At 50.0% G+C, this 15,965-nt stretch overlaps 1 protein-coding gene and 1 long non-coding RNA gene across 2 annotated transcripts; one reads left to right on the top strand and one right to left on the bottom strand.

Annotated features, from left to right (window-relative positions):
• Nucleotides 1-116: 116 nt before the first annotated feature.
• On the bottom strand, nucleotides 117-7,407 carry CD3E (CD3 epsilon subunit of T-cell receptor complex). The gene is made up of 6 exons (XM_035139718.3): nucleotides 7,281-7,407; nucleotides 5,935-6,061; nucleotides 3,371-3,601; nucleotides 1,989-2,159; nucleotides 1,373-1,419; nucleotides 117-1,090 (listed from the first exon to the last, which is right to left on the bottom strand). The coding sequence occupies exons 2-6, from the start codon at nucleotides 5,981-5,983 to the stop codon at nucleotides 1,034-1,036; spliced, it is 555 nt and encodes a 184-aa protein (XP_034995609.1). The 5' UTR covers nucleotides 5,984-6,061; nucleotides 7,281-7,407; the 3' UTR covers nucleotides 117-1,033.
• Nucleotides 7,408-9,817: 2,410 nt separating this feature from the next.
• LOC118096928 (uncharacterized) lies at nucleotides 9,818-12,614 on the top strand. The gene is made up of 2 exons (XR_015947137.1): nucleotides 9,818-10,153; nucleotides 11,851-12,614. It is a non-coding gene; the product is annotated as an uncharacterized LOC118096928 (long non-coding RNA).
• The last annotated feature ends 3,351 nt before the right edge of the window (nucleotides 12,615-15,965 follow it).

Here is a 15,965-nt window from a genome sequence, read left to right as displayed (position 1 = left end):
CCCCACTATGCCACATCTGTGAATTTTCTTGAATCCCCTGTTAGTTGCAAAGTCACCAGGAGTTCCCAGCAGGGAACATACCAACCCATTAAAGAATGACATGCAAAGAGAGCCAGTGTGATACAGCATGCTGGCCTGGAAGGCACTTTATTAGAATTCCTTGCAAACACAACCAAAACAAAATACATACTGTACAGTTCTGTGCCCCGAGGGGTCAGCGCATCTACTGTGGTGCCCAAACACAGCATGGCTGGGGGAGAGAAAGGCAGCGGAGGAGTCAGCTGAGGTTATTCAATCAGGACCAACCCTCCTCCCTGGGTCACAGGAGCACTTTTGGGGTGGGGTGGGGTGGGGACCAGACTACAAAGTGGTTTAAAGGTGGGCTGATGTGGTGGAGAAGGGCTGGGACTGATGAATGAACAAAGGCGAGATGCCTTAGAACAGGGCTCAGCTTCTGTCAGCCCCCATAGTTAAGGCTCTAGAGATGGGACAAACCTCTCTGCCCAGCATTTCTTCCCCCACCTGCATGACCCAGCAACCAGCTCCTGCCCAGGTGTGTGGCTAGAGAAGAGGAATCAGGAGAATCTGAGCTGGCTCAGGGTTGGAACACAGTTCACAGTGTAAGCCCAAGTGGCCTATGACCCTAAGCCCATAACACCCTTCCCAGTCCCCGTGACTTGTCCCCCCTGTGACTCTGTGCCCCACATCCCTCTCTGCAGTGCAGGGCTGAAGTTGCTCCAGGCATGGCTTGGATACGACGATTGTCTGACCCAGAAGGAAGCACTTCTACTGGGCCATCAAGAAGCTGGGAAGGACCCCATCGGAGGTGCACCTGGACCCACTGAAGGGAGTGGACTGAGCTGCAGAAAAGGAGGATGGTTTTCCAGGCTGTGAGACTCAGGGAGAGGTGTGTGGTGACCCACCTGCCACCAAGGGAAGCTGCTGGTGGCAAAGGGAGACGGCGGTGCCACCAGCAGTCAGCAACAATGAGGTTTCGTGGCACTGCGGCTTCACCCAGAGACTGTGGTATGTCTCAGAAGGCCCTGGGCTCCAGCCCAGCATACACCTCCCGCTGGCCTTTCCGGATGGGCTATTGGAATAAAGAGGAGAGGTTACTCACCAAGGGTCCTTCTGTGATGGGGCCATTTCTGTCTCCCCCTGGAGAGGCCATGGGGGTCACCAACAAGCAGGGCCTGATTACCTCAGGTGAGCAAGCAGCTGCCCACAGAGGGCTGCGGGGCCTTCCTGCCAGGTGTGCCCAGTCTAGCCCTTGGCCCTCCCAGTGCTGATGGCGTTCAGGCGACAGGTTATTTGGCTGCCCTCCATAGACTCTCCCTCCTGGCCCCTGGCAGCCACCCTCTGCTGTGCTTACCTCATAGTCTGGGTTTGGGACTGGTGGGGGGCGGTCCACCTTTTGGCCTGGAAGACAATGCAAAGTGGGTATTTGTTAGCACAACCAAGAATTGGAGGTGGTTATTGCAGGATGGTTAACTGTGGGGCATCAGCCCCTGTCTGCGCATACAAGGAACTCCTGGGTGCTTTAGCTGAAATACTTTGTGTCAGAACGATGGGGCTGTAAAGTCCCCCCCCAGCCCAGCCCAGAGCCACTGCTGCTGCTATGACTTCTGGGCTGGGCCAATCAGGATCCCTGCTGGGGTCTAGCCAGCCAGCCAGCCAGCCACCCAGCTGGTTTCTCCTCCAGTTCACCCCTTAAAGCAAGCCCTGAACCAGCTGATCCCATCCCAGCAACACCCAGAGGAGCCTTCAGGTCCCCCAAATTCTTAAGCTGTGGGCGTACCAGAGCCCACCCTTGCCACCAGATCTGCAACCCTCCCCACCTCCAGCTCTGGATGGGAGCCATATATGCTTGGCATTTATTTACCAATCCAACCCCAGCATAGACAACTTCCCATTTTCTCTGTGGGACAACGGAGGAAGCCGAAGGCACCCCTGTGGAGAGCCCTGTGGAGAGTACGAGAGTTACTCACCTCGTGTCCGTCCCCGTGTGCCTCCCCCTGCGGCCCCCCCACCAAAGCTGGTGGCAGGTTTCTTGCTGCGGCAGTAGTAGACCAGGAACATGATCCCCAGGGTAATGAGCAGGTCAGCAACGATGATGCCGGCCACCAGCCCGATGCTCAGGTCCACGCAGTCATCACAGGCTGCCCAGGAGAGCAAGAGAGTCAAGCCATAGAAACTGGGGCAGCCCTACTATTAGGCAGCTTGGGGCAAGGAAGGGGTTGGTGCACAGAGCCAGTGGCATAGCATAGGTTGCTGGCGCCTGAGGCGGGTAAAATGTTGCATCCCCTGGTGGATTGGGCAGCCCAGAGTCCAGCACAGGAGCAGAGAGGGAATGCTGCTGCAGCCTCTCCTCCTCTCTGCCTAGGAGTAGAGTGGCTCCAATCCTGAAGGCCCAGCCCAGGTGCAGCTTCCTTCTCTGTGGCTCTGGCCTCAATGAGGGAGCCTGTTGTGGAAGCGCCTGGTTGCACCCCTTTAAAAAATGTATCCGGGGAGACGGCCCCCCACAACCTCACCCATGCTACACTCTGCACAGAACCTACCCTCCAGCCTCTGGATGATGGGTAGGCAAACTAAGGCCCGGGGGCCAGATCCGGCCCAATTGCCTTCTAAATCCGGCCCTCAGATGGTCTGGGAATCAGCATGTTTTTACATGAGTAAAATGTGTCCTTTTATTTAAAATGCATCTTTGGGTTATTTGTGGGGCATAGGAATTCGTTCATTCCCCCCACCCCCAAAAAATATAGTCTGCCCCCCCCAACAAGGTCTGAGGGACAGTGGAGCGGCCCCCTGCTGAAAAAGTTTGCTGAGCCCTGCTCTGGATGCTCCTACACATACAAGGGGGTGGGTGGGACTTGTCTTGTCCTTCCCTGCAGGCAGCAAAATGTACTGGGATGTCCAGGCACACTCTGGCTTTGGAGAAAGATCTCACTGGGGTGCGGGGGCTGTCTCCTCCAGTTTTATCCAAGTCTGCTAGGGCCGAGCAGGCTTTGTTTGCAAGGTCAGGGAATGGATACCCCAGACTTGGCTTCTGGCACAGGAGGAGGAGAAGCTCTTTGCAGTTCCCTTGGATCCCTCCACCTTCCACATCAGAGGAGCCCTGCAGCTGGGTCAAGCCAAAGGTGGCCCAGCTAGTCCAGTGTCACAGCAGCCAATGAGATGCCCCAAAACAAGGCCCGCAAGCAGGACAAGAGTGGGACGGCACTCTTCTCCCCCCCCCCTTTCAATTCCACCAACTGGTATTATTCAGAGGCATACTGGGGGGGGGGGTAGAGCATAGTCATCCCTCACAGTAGCTCTCGCCTGAAGAAAGCAGAGGATTTCTAGTACCAGAACCTCAAACTTGAGCACTGACCTTTGATTTGCAGATAAATCTTGTTGGATGTCTTGCCATCCTGACAGGTGAAGTCACCCTTGACCACTTCGTTGTCATTCATGGCTTCAATGGTCAAGGTTTCATTTTCTCTGGTGACATGATGATTTCCATTCATTTTATCGTCCTCGTCCCATTTGGCATTTTGTAGAGGGCAGGTGACAGTTACGCGGCGCCCAGAGATGTCCACTTTGTGCGATTCAGAGGATGAGGCTGGAGAACAGAAGAAAAGACAGGTGACCACAAGGCTAGGGTGAAAAGGTCTCCACTCTGCCTTTTCCTTGGTGCCTCTGGCTGAGAAAGAGCTCTGACTTCATTTACCAGCCCCTCAGAAAAGCCTCATCCAAGGCCTTTAGAAACCTTTGGTTCTCTCTCTTTCAGGACCTTTCATGCCAAGGGCAGTGTGTGTGTGTGTGTGTGTGTGTGTGTGTGTGTGAGAGAGAGAGAGAGAGAGAGAGAGAGAGAGAGAGAGAGAGAGAGAGAGAGAGAGAGAGAGAGAGAGAGCTTCATGTGGAACGTAGTGGGAGAGCAGAGGTGAGGGAAAAGTAACATCAGCTTCTCCCATCTGTGACAGTTCTCTCTCTACCAGGGCACTTAAGAGGTGCCAAGACTCATGCTTTTAACTCAGAGGAGTTTTTATTTGAACCCGACCACAGTTGTTTTAGTCAGGAACATCGGTTAGGATGTTTTCTTTCATATAGCTTTGAATCAGAACATTTAGCAGCAGAAATTATGTTGAAGCTGAGGCATATAAATTATGGAAACGCCCCCCCCCCCCGTTAGCATTTTGTTGTTGTTTAGTCGTGTCTGACTCTTCATGACCCCATGGACCACAGCACGCCATGCACTCCTGTCTTCCACTGCCTCCCGCAGTTTGGCTAAACACATTTTAGTAGCTTCGAGAACACTGTCCAACCATCTCGTCCTCTGTCGTCCCCTTCTCCTTGTGCCCTCAATCTTTCCCAACATCAGGGTCTTTTCCGGGGAGTCTTCTCTTCTCATGAGGTGGCCAAAGTATTGGAGCCTCAGCTTCAGGATCTGTCCTTCCAGTGAGCACCCAGGGCTGATTTCCTTAAGAATTGATAGGTTTGATCTTCTTGCAGTCCATGGGACTCTCAAGAGTCTCCTCCAGCACCAGAATTCAAAAGCATCAATTCTTCGGCGATCAGCCTTCTTTATGGTCCAGCTCTCACTTCCATGCATCACTACTGGGAAAACCATAGCTTTAACTATACGGACATTTGTCGGCAAGTTGATGTCTCTGCTTTTTAAGATGCTGTCTAGGTTTGTCATTGCTTTTAGCATACCTTCCAACATTTCTCCAATGAAAAAAGGGACATATATTCTATTATTGTTATTATCTCTACCCTGCTCATTTGACTGGGTTGCCCCAGCCACTCTGGGCAGCTTCCAACATATATCAAACACAATAAAACATTAAACATTTTTTTAAAAACCTTCCCTATACAGGGCTGCCTTCACATGTCTTCTAAGGGTTGTATAGTTATGTATCTCCTTGGCTTGGTGGTCGCATAACTCTATACCCTCTAACATTTCTCCAGTGAAAATAGGGGCGTCCTAAGGGGAAAGCAGGACATTCCGGGATCAAATCAGAAAGCGGAATGGCTTCTGTAAATCTGGGACTGTCCCTGGAAAATAGGGACAAGTACTTGGGGGGGGGGGCGCGCGCGTCTGAGTTAGGTACAGTATGTGGGTGGGGGACTAGCCCTAATCTGCAGCAGGGCCAAGGTGGGGGGCAAGCTACGCAAGAGAAATGTGGAAGTTAAGATCTCCAGGATTAGTGTCTGCAAGGAAGCTGCGAGGAATCCAGCTCTGCGCTGCTACTGCTGGGTTGGTTTTCAAAGGATTGAGGGCCTCACCTGCCCAGGGATAGCCTGATCCATGTAAACATGCTCTTGAGCTTGATGGGGGTGGGGACATTTCCCAGTTCACCCAGTGCCTGTGTCCTTTTCCTGGTGCAATTTAAGCCCCAGTGCCCCAAACCACCTATGGCTAGAAACACTTTGAAGCTGCTTGCAGGCAGCTCTGGCACCGTCTAGGAGGGCCCCTCCCTGGTGCCCCAATCATCTCTCCCTCAACAGAACTGGCTGAAGCATAGAACTGTAGAGCAGGATGGGCCCCCTATGGTCATGTAGTTCAGCCCTCTGCAACGTAGGAATCCTGCCCACAGCCATTCTTGTTCAATGTTCTGGTTGATAGCCAGATGTACTGATCCACTGCACCACAGCAATGGTCTGGGAGTTTCCTGCGGTGTCAGGAGAGCCTGTTTCAGCATCATCAGCGAGGGGCAAACTCGTGGACTGGCTGCTCTGATGTAACCCAAATGGGCTCCCATGATGGCAGAGGAGGGCATTGCCTTCGTGCCCAGTTTGTGGGTTTCCAAGTTCCTCTTGGTGGCCACCGCTAGGAACTGAGGCCTAGATGGACCTTGGAGGGCCCTTTTGACCCAGCAAGGTGATGTGTGTCCTTCTGATGTCCTCCCACCCAATCCAGCCCTCACACCACAACAAGCCAGGTGTACTTACACAAAGGGAGGACAAGAACAAAGGCTCCGAGACAGACTCCCAGGTGCATCCTTCTCCGTTTTCAGCTATCTCCTGGCTCTTGCTTAATTAGACTTCTCTCATCCAATTCGTGCCACCTTGTTTACTCCTGTACAGGGAAAGGGAAGGTATGCTTTTGGGGTGTCCTGGAATCGCTGAGTAGGAGTCTTGGCAAGTCTATCAGCAAAGAGAGACTGAAGAGACTCAGAGTTTCCACTGCAACATCCTCAGAGCAGCTTGAAGTGTCTGCGACACACAAGCCCTGCCAGGAAGTACAGAAGCGTAAAGGGCGGGTGGTGGTGGCGGCGGCGGTGCAGCAGCAGCAGCAGAGGCTGCTCTACTACAGCTCTCCTGACATGGAGCCCAAAAGGCTGCCGACTGTGGAGGAAAAGGAGGTCTTTGGGACAAGGACAGAACAGAAAGCGGCCCAAAATGAACTCTGGCCCAAGGTCTCCTCTGAGGCTAGTGCAAGCCCTGCCTCTGTTTCCCCAAGTCAACCCTTTCGACAGCCCCTTATAGGTTTTGGCACCCACTCTGTGGCAATGCCTCCCTGTTACCCATATTGTGCCCAGCTGTCCTCCTTGCCCCCTGGGTTGGGTGTTCCTTGCTCCCACCCCAAGGATTCTGCTGGGGGCCTCCCTGCCCTGGGCTGAGCCCATCTGTTGCAGTAGCTGTTGGCCTCTGTGTGAATTTGGAGTCCCTTAGCTGTGGCTGGATTGCAGTTCTAATCCTGCGGGGCAAGACCTGCTGCAAGGGATGTTGGGAGTTGTAGTCCAGCAGCAGAGCCTGGCGCTGTAGGGCTGTTGCTGAGAGGGCTGTAGGAGGACCTCTGGTGGTGTGTGAACTTGCAAAAGAAAAAAAAACATAAGATAACACAAGATAAAACTGTCCAAAGTGTGGAGGTTTTTTGCCAGTGCTTTTTTCTGGAAAAAGGTGGGGGAACTCACCCCAAGGTTTATTTATTTTTTGCAGTTGTTAAAAAAACCCGGGGGGGGGAGATGGCTTTTGCTTCCCAACTCCCCAAGGGACTGAGTCCTCTAAGTCCATGGTTAGTCAGAGATGAATGGATGGAGGCAAGATCCATAGAAAATAAGGCAGATCTTTATTTTCTTGTTGCAATGAAGTTCCCTCTCCTCCTTGCAAAGAGGTAGGAGAGACCCAGAACAATGGTGTGCAAGCCCCTATAAACTTTTGAAATTGCCCACCCTGTGGCCCAAGACCACCCCCCCCAAAAAAATCATACATACATCACAGAAGGAGGTGGTCTGCAGCAGATATTTGAGAGGATTGCTTCTCTCCTGCCAGGATACCTGATAATGACTTACTACTTCATTGCCTTTTCTGGGTAGCCTGGTCATTCCTTTGAGATGGAAAATACTTTGGTTCCAGAATCTCTTGCACATATTGATAGTTTGCTCAGCTTAACAGACTGTATTTGCAGGGAGGTGTAAAAAGACAATTGTAAAGTCCAGAGACAATGGGAAAGCTTTGCCCATTTCCTTCCTCCTTGCAGAGAAATATTTGAGGTCAATTTGGGAGAGCCGAAAGGGTTTCAGGATTGCTCTCCTGTACCATTTCAGACACTTGGTTTATATACTTATGTATGTGTTTGCCTGGTAAATTTATGAACATCTATTCCATATTTGAGACCTTAGAATTCTTATAACGCAGGCCCAGTCACAGTGCCCAACCCTGGCTAAATGTAATGTGTGATTAATAAAATCAAGCCCACAGTGATCTGGATTAGAAATAGCCACAACTTTATTGATTACAGATGTAGGTGAATTTTTGACTCAGGCATTGGGTGTATATCCATTCCAGCCGCTACCCCCCCCCCACCCTGGACAACCCCCCCCCCCACAATTATTTGTTTTTTAAAAGGTAAGGGAACTCTATTCTCCATAACAGCATATGTTAATGACAGGAGTTCTGATATGGGAGGCAAGTGGAGTGTGTGTGCTCCTTGTTGGGGAGGCATTGATCCTCCATGTCCCCCTTCTGGGCTGGCACCTCTTACAGGGCAGCATGTGAATACAAGTGCATTGTTGTGAATCACCCCCAAACAGAGGCACCAGATTTTGCAATGGCATCCTGTTCCTGAGAAGGGAAGTTTGGTTTTGGCTTGGAGAGGCAGAAGAAGAGCCTCCATCACTGGAAGTCCAGCTGGCATGTTCAAGCAAGCTTCACTGCAACAGCTCTTGGCAAGTCTGTTGACCGCTCTCTGTAAATCTCTGCCAGCCTCCCTTATCATTTTTAAATTTAAAAACAAAATAACACAGATTCTTTCTGGAAGCTTTAAACCAAGAATGGTTAAACGAATGCCACTTCTTCCCCTTTTCCTCTCCTCCCCCCCCATCTACTAATCAAATACTTTTAATCACCTAAAAGGCTCTTTCCAGTAGATGTCCCCAAATATGCCAATTTTTTTCCCCTTTATGTACTCAGCTGAAAAGAGGAATGGAGATACACTTTTAGAATCCATTTCTCAAACTCTTCCTGGTTGGCACCATTCGAAAACTTTTAAACACCCATACACCATACCTTCCAACATTTCTCTAATGAAAATAGGGACGTCCCATTCCATAATGATAATTTTACTATTTATACCCCACACATCTTACTGGATTGCCCCGGCCACTCTGGGCAGCTTCCAACATGTATATAAAAACATAATAGAACATTGAACAATAAAAAACCTTCCCTATAAAGGGATTGACTTCAGATGGCTCGGGGGTTTGATAACTCCATACCCTCCAACATTTCTCCAATTAAAAATAGAGACATCCTATCATACCCTCCAACATTTCTCCAATTAAAAATAGAGACATCCTATCATACCCTCCAACATTTCCCCAATGAAAATAGGGGCATCCTAAGGAAAAGTGGGGCATTCCAGGATCAAATCAGAAACCGGGATGTCTTCTCTAAATCAGGGATGTCCCTGGAAAATAGGGACACTTGGAGAGTCTGCATACACTGCCGGAAAGACTTAACTATTCCTATTATTTTGAGTAGTTACAGGTAGGTAGCCGTGTTGGTCTGACGCAGTCAAAATAAAAATAAAAAATCCTTCCAGTAGCACCTTAGAGACCAACCAAGTTTGTCATAGGTATGAGCTTTCGCGTGCATGCACATAACAGAAGTGAAACAGAAGTGAAACAGAAGTAATATACATAAGGGTCTGGTTACTTCTGTTTCAGTGTATCTGAAGAAGTGTGCATGCACACGAAAGCTCATACCTATGACAAACTTGGTTGGTCTCTAAGGTGCTACTGGAAGGATTTTTTATTTTTATTTTGCCTATTATTTTGAGCTCAACTTGGGCATAAAAGCTGGTGCCTTTCCCAGATAGGAATCTTTTGATCAATAAATACTAAAAATCCTCAAATAAATACTTGCAGGTGTTCAGGCTCACTCCCCTCTCTCTTCCTTGGCAAGCCCATCAGCAGGCAAAACCCTCACTCTCTCCCTTCTTCCCCTATACAGTATTCAGGTTTCAGCCCCATCGGGCCCTTCTTTCTTGCAGAGATCGCCTCCCCTTCATAGAACCACAGAGTCCGAAGGGAACCCCATGGGTCATCTAGTCCAACCCCCTGCGATCCAGGGATCTCAGCTAAAGCATCCATGACAGATGACCATCGAAACCTCTGCTTAAAAACCTCCATGCCCCAAACTCTTCCAGTTGCTTTCTTCCGATTCTTGCCCCCAAACCTTCCCTAGACCCCTTACCCAACCCCCCTTCCTCCTCTGCAAACCTCCCCTTCTCTTCCCAGAGCAAGTAACCCTTTCAGCACTCCAGCCAAATTTCCTCCTCCTAGCCAACAACAACTTTTTTGCCTGGCCACATCTCCTAGTTTTCCTTTGTGTTATCCAAGTGAGGCCTGGCCGAAAGGCTCAGCATCTTTTTCTTTTTGCCTTAGCCCCATCCCCGGCCGTCCATTGTCCTACCTGGCCGGGGGCGGGTCAAAGGCCAACCTGAGCTGGTGGGAGGCACCCGCCCAGGTAAGCCCCGCTCTGTGCCGCAAACCCCGCCCACCTGTGGGGAAGGGAGGGCGGAAATTGCGAATTAGGGGGAGCCATCTCTCCCAGGCCACCCAGGGCTGATCCAGACGCAGGAGTTCGGAACCACACCGAGGAGACCCAAACCGACGGGCTGGAGAAAAGGTGAAGCCCCATCCAACCTTCAAAGGCAGAAGGGGAGGTGGGGGAGCAGCTGAACGCCGGGAGAAGCAGGGAGGGAGCCCGGCCATGCGCTCTGCTTTAGAGCAGATCCCGAAGCAAAACAAGGGAGGAAAGGAGAAGCGGGGAGATCATCCCCACGTTTCGCTCCGTCTCCGGATCTCCCCCCCCCCCCAACAAATGGGAGACCCAGGTTCAGACCCGGGTCCCGAGTCGCCAGCGACTCTAACATTTTGGGGAGAGGGACGCAGCGACCGCGCCACCGGAGAGCCGGGACCGCGAGGCTCAGGAGGAGGACCGCGGCGACTTCTGACGCTGCCTCCTTGAAATCACTGCTGTCGCTTTGACCCTCGGCCAGCTGGGCCTGCGGAGCCGGCTACCGTGGGTCGGGACCCCCCAAGCCCAGCCGGTCCGCTTTGGACTGGGTGAGAGCGGAGGAGACGGAGAATGGTGGCGCCCACGAAGGAAGCCTGAGCCGACAAAGGCTTCCTCCTGCCTACGCTACCGATCTCCAAGCCTCGTGAGTTCCGAAACGCAGTAAAAAACATCCTCAGGTTGGTGCGCTCCAACGGAGACTTTAAGAAATAAACAAACATATACATTTTAAAAAATATTTTCTTTAGTGGGGCAATCCCCCTTTTTCTTTTAATCAATTTTCCTTATTTTTACTATTTTGACGTTTATTTCTTAATCATTACCCCTCCCCGCTTTTTAATATATTTTTTTAAAAAAATATTACTACCGGTACTATTACTACTATTATCATTGCTTTCTCCTTTCCCCACCTTTTCTTCTTTCCTTATTAATTTTATCACCATTAGCATTATTATTGTTCTCAATATTTGAATTCCCCACCCTTCCCAGCACACCAGGGAGACTGGAGAAAGATATGTTAGCTATGCAGCAGAAATAAACCAGGACTTGGAGTCAGGGAGACTGAACAATACTTTCAAACTTTTTAAATTCATAACTTTCGCCTCCCCCCCCCCGCATTCTTTTGGGTGGGTATATATGTTTTTTATTTCACATTTTAACTTTAATCTTCATTCTGATTTTTATTTTTTACTTTAAATTTTTAACTTTACCTTCCATTTTTAAACTTAACTCTCTACCTTGATTTTTGACCTTCATCTTTAAATTCTTATCCTTACCCTTATACTTTTTATTTGCACATCTTCATTTTTCTTCTTATTTCAATATTTTACACCAGGCATCCCCAAACTTCGGCCCTCCAGATGTTTTGGACTACAATTCCCATCTTCCCTGACCACTGGATCTGGAGGGCCGCAGTTTGGGGATGCCTGTTTTACACACACAATCCCCTACCACCACCCATCCTCCCCTTCTTTCCCCTTGTATCAGGGCCATAGCTAGGGGGAGCTGAAGTGAACCTCCGCCAGGGGCGCAGACTAGGGAGGGGTGCAAAATGGGCTTAAAATATGTCCATAAATGTCTGTAAATGAAAATATCATTTATTGCATCATAAGAAAAGTTTTTTTAATACAGTAGAGGTTGAATTGAATGGGTGGAGGAGAGGCGGATAGAAGAGCTAATTTGTCCGTGGCTAGGGGGCACAATCTGGACGGTTCTGTCAGGGGTGCAAGATCACCCAGCTACGGCTCTGCCCTGTACATTTTTACTTGTCTCTTGTATGCTTGCATGTTTGTCCTTCTCTCTGGTAGTTTGTCCTTGTTTGTCTGTCCATCATTCTGCCACCAGGGTTAACTCAGCCACTGCGGCCCAAGAGAAGCCCTTGGACCAACCAACCTGCTCCTGGGAGGTCAGTTGTCCTTAGGGAAGCAAGAGCGAAAGAAAGGCATGGAAAAAGGAAAGAGCCTCACCAAAATCAACGACTGCAACATTTAATACCCACAGCCCAGATGCAACAGTGACTGCTGCCTAAGCCCAGAGCTCTGAATAAACCACCCAACAGCAAAGCCTGTATGACCTACAGTACTAACATTCACAGAGAACTCTCCCCCCATAAACACGAGGGGTACGTAAGGTGAAAGCAAGGCACAACAGCAAGAGACCTGCAACACCCCACCCCCACTGCCAAAAGCCACCACACACAACCTGAAAGAGGGGTCGACGGGAAAGCCAAATTGGCCACAACCAAGGGCAATACCAAAACCACAGAGACTGCCATGGGCCCAGAAAACAGTAACACAATACAACCACAACAGGACCCAGAAGACGTTGACCAGGAAGTTAAAGAAACCACTAAAGCAATGGCTAAACTGATGAAACAATTAGAAGAGATGGTGGCCAAGGTCAGTACTCTCAGAGGCAGCGTTACCGCCTTGGAGAGGAAGAACCAGATACAAGGAAAGCATTTAAAACAACTACATAAAGAAAACAGGGAGCTGAAAAGCAAGCTAGCGGACCTCGAGAAACGCTTATCTTAACAGTGGTTTCAAACTCTTCCAATGCAGCTTTGTGTTAGTGTGCTGTTTACAATAGAATAAAATTTGCTGTTTGTCTCTCTGTTTCATCTGTGCAAACTCTTGGGGTGACCAGCTTGAGAGGGCATCCGGGCCTCAACATCAAGCGATCATTGTGAGTGTCAGGATTGCATGTGAGAATTGCAGGCTTCTGTGCACCCTGCATGTTTCATACAAGCATGGAAGCAATGCTGCCCTGTGCATGTGCCATGCCTGGGTGCAGCAGTGGCTGTTAGGAGCCAGAACCAAGGGTTGGGGTTCCAAGTGCCAGCAGAGCAGCCCAATGCAGTTCTCCCCCTTTGCGGTGATATTCATACATCAGCCAGGAGGTCTCTATAATAACATGCAGGTGACTGTTTGCTTGTTCTGACTGGCATGTTCACAAGCTCATTGAATGTCAGAGCTGGGACTTTGTCCTGGCTGGGTGGGTCAGTGTTGAGGGCCAGTATGGCTACAACTCATGGGGAGTGGGGCTGAGGATTTTCCCAGGATTTCAAAGGTGGAAGTGTCGTCTGGGAGGAATGTCTGGCAGGTGGCGGTTTGTCCTGGATCAACACATTTTGGGGTGTCCTGGGTGTGTTTACTGCTGCTACCAGCCAGCCAGCCATGTGAGGGATAGGAGATGGCTTGGGCTTTCCTAAGAGGACTGTCTCTCTTTCCTAAACTGAGCAGTGGGTGCAGAGTTAGGATTGCATATTAAGGCCACAAATGATTCAGTCACAATGGCAACTATGAACCCCAAGATTTGGGAGCTCCAAACTGGTGCCAAAGTTTTGTAATAGTTTTGCAGCATTTTGTAGTGCAACCCCCCATTTTGCAGTAAATTGGACCATATTGGTTTTAGGGGTGTTAAATACGAACCCTGGTTTGAAGTATCAATTTCACAGTTTGGGGTGTGCTCAGGGCCGGCTCTAAGGCAAGGCTGGGTGGCGCAATGTGCTGGGCCGCTAGGGGGGCACTGCGCTGCGCCCGCCAGACAGCCATGCCGGGAAATGGGGTGGGGGCGCCGGAGGGATCTTCGCACCAGGGCGCCAGATACGCTTAAGACAGCCCTGGGTGTGCTACAAAATGTGGGGTTTGCACTACAAAACAATACAAAACTATTACAAAACTTTGGCACTGGTTTGAAGTGAATCAGACCATGTTGGGTATTGGGGTGATACCTGTGACCCCCCCCCCAGTTTGAGCTTGGTTGCTGCAAAACATGGGGTTTGCTCTGCAGAACACTACAAAACTATTACAAAACTTTGGCACTGCAAATTTTTTGGGGTTCACAATCAATGACTCTGAGAGTGTGGCTGTGACACTTAGTTTCTCCTTGTGGTCTTCTTCCCTTTGGGACATCTGGTTGGCAGCTGAGAGAATAGGATGCTGTACCTTGTGGGTCCCCTTTTGCCTGCTGCATCTGTTGCAAAATTATTCTGATTCCCCTGTCAGCAGCTTCCTCTTGCCTTTGAATCCAGCTCATTTGGGATGTGTGCTTTCTTCTCTGTGGTAAAGGATCCACAGGATGGGGAGGAGGGCAGAGGCAGAGAGGATATTAGATTAATTATCTGAGGCGGGGGGGCGGGGAATCAATAAGATCTCCCTGGGGAAAGCTCTCCCAGGAGCCAGGTGACATCAATATAACATGAATGGAGGATATTTTGTTCCCAAGTAGTCTTGCTGCACACACTGCATGGTCATAATTAGAGGATATTTAGGGGATATTTAGAGAATGTTTAGAAGGGAGTGCAGAGCACTGGGGGCTCAAAAGTCCGGAGAAGTAGCTGGTGCAGTTCTCTGAGCTGACAGTCCAATCCAGGTTGCGATGACTGACTCTGATGGCTGCTTCTCAGGCCAGACAAAGGGAAAACCGGCTCAAATGCAATCCATCCTTTTCTGTCGGATCAGCTTTCGGCCAGACCAGAAAGTACAAAGTGCCTTTGTGGGGCCAGCCCAACTCCCTCCCATCACCAGAGTAGGAACCTGTTCAGCGATCCTTGCTGCTGTTGCTGCATGTTGAGACCTGACCCCAGCTGTATGCCCTTCCCACAGCCCCAGAGAAGGAAGCCTCACGGCGCCACGATCCATGCTCTGTTGCACTCTTGGAAGGCACAACGGCCTGGACTGGCAGGGAAGCTTTGCTGGGAGTGGGGAAGGGCTGCTGTAGGCTGATTCAGCTGCCCCTGTGCTCGTGGTCATGTCACCTGTTATTTGGACCTGGCCTAAGGTGCATAAGACACCAACAGGTGCCTGCTCCAGAACCTGCTTGCAAGGCTGGGCTTGGCTCATCACGGGAAGAGAGAGCCTCTGAGCATGTGTGAAATGCTTTCCCATCTTCACTGCAAAGCCACAAACTAACTGTTTGCCCTCAGAGCACAGATAGTGATGGAAGGAAAGACCCTATTAAACCCCCCCACCTCAATACACACATGCATGCTTCTCAGGCTTCAGAGTTTGTCATTGTGAAGGCTTCCCTCTTGTCTCTGTCCACCCCGCCAGCAAAGATCTCCCTGCCTCTGTCTTTCATTTTGATATCTGCCCTGGAGCTCCTTGAAATCCTTATTCTTACTGATCACTTGCAACAAATCATTTTAAATTCTTTATCCCAGCAGCATTAAGGTTGGAAGGCATTCACTAGGGCTGAGCTGAAATTCCTCAGAAGACATTTTTCTTCTGAGTAAGTGGCCAAGATCTATTTCCCGCCCCCTCACACCCTTAGAAAAAAAGGCAGCCACTTTTCAGAATGTTCTCCACATATTTTTCCACCATCCCTGTGCCTTGGAACAAGGTTTGATCTGCGGCACATTAAACTAAAAAGTCCCGCATGCTGCAACTTTCACTGCCCTCTCTCTCTCTCTCTCTCTCTCTCTCTCTCTCTCTCTCTCTCTCTCTCCAGGGAAATGGTAACTCCTCTGAGTAAGAGGACACATGATAGATGTGTTGCAATTTTGGATAGTATGGAGAAAGTAGAAAGTGGTCAGAGATTCCTCCCCCCCCCCATCTCATAACATTAGAATTTCAGGACAGAAAAAATGCAGGGCATAGTTAAGTTATGAAACTCCCACAGGAGGAGGCAGTGATGGCTACCAATTTGGATGGCTTTAAAAGAGGAGTAGACAAATTCATGGAGGATAAGGCTACCAATGGCTACTAGCCAGGATGGCTACCGTAGTTTGCATATCCTCCGTCAGAGGCACCATGCCTCTGCCTATCAGTTGCTGGAAAACACAGGAGGAGAAAGCGCTGTTGCACTCAAGTCCTGCTTGTGGGCTTCCCATAATGGGCATCTGGTTGGCCACTATGAGAACAGGATGCTGGACTGGATGGGCCGCTGCCTTGACCCCACAGCTGGGCTCTTATGTTCTCCTAGTTCCTCTGACCACAAACAGGGTGGAGAACTTTGCA

The sequence above is a fragment of the Zootoca vivipara genome, chromosome 14, assembly GCF_965207765.1.
Source record: "Zootoca vivipara chromosome 14, rZooViv2.hap1.1, whole genome shotgun sequence".
Lineage (NCBI taxonomy): Eukaryota > Metazoa > Chordata > Lepidosauria > Squamata > Lacertidae > Zootoca > Zootoca vivipara.
Note: the sequence above shows the minus strand (reverse complement) of the source record. Positions and strands in the feature narration are given on the sequence as shown.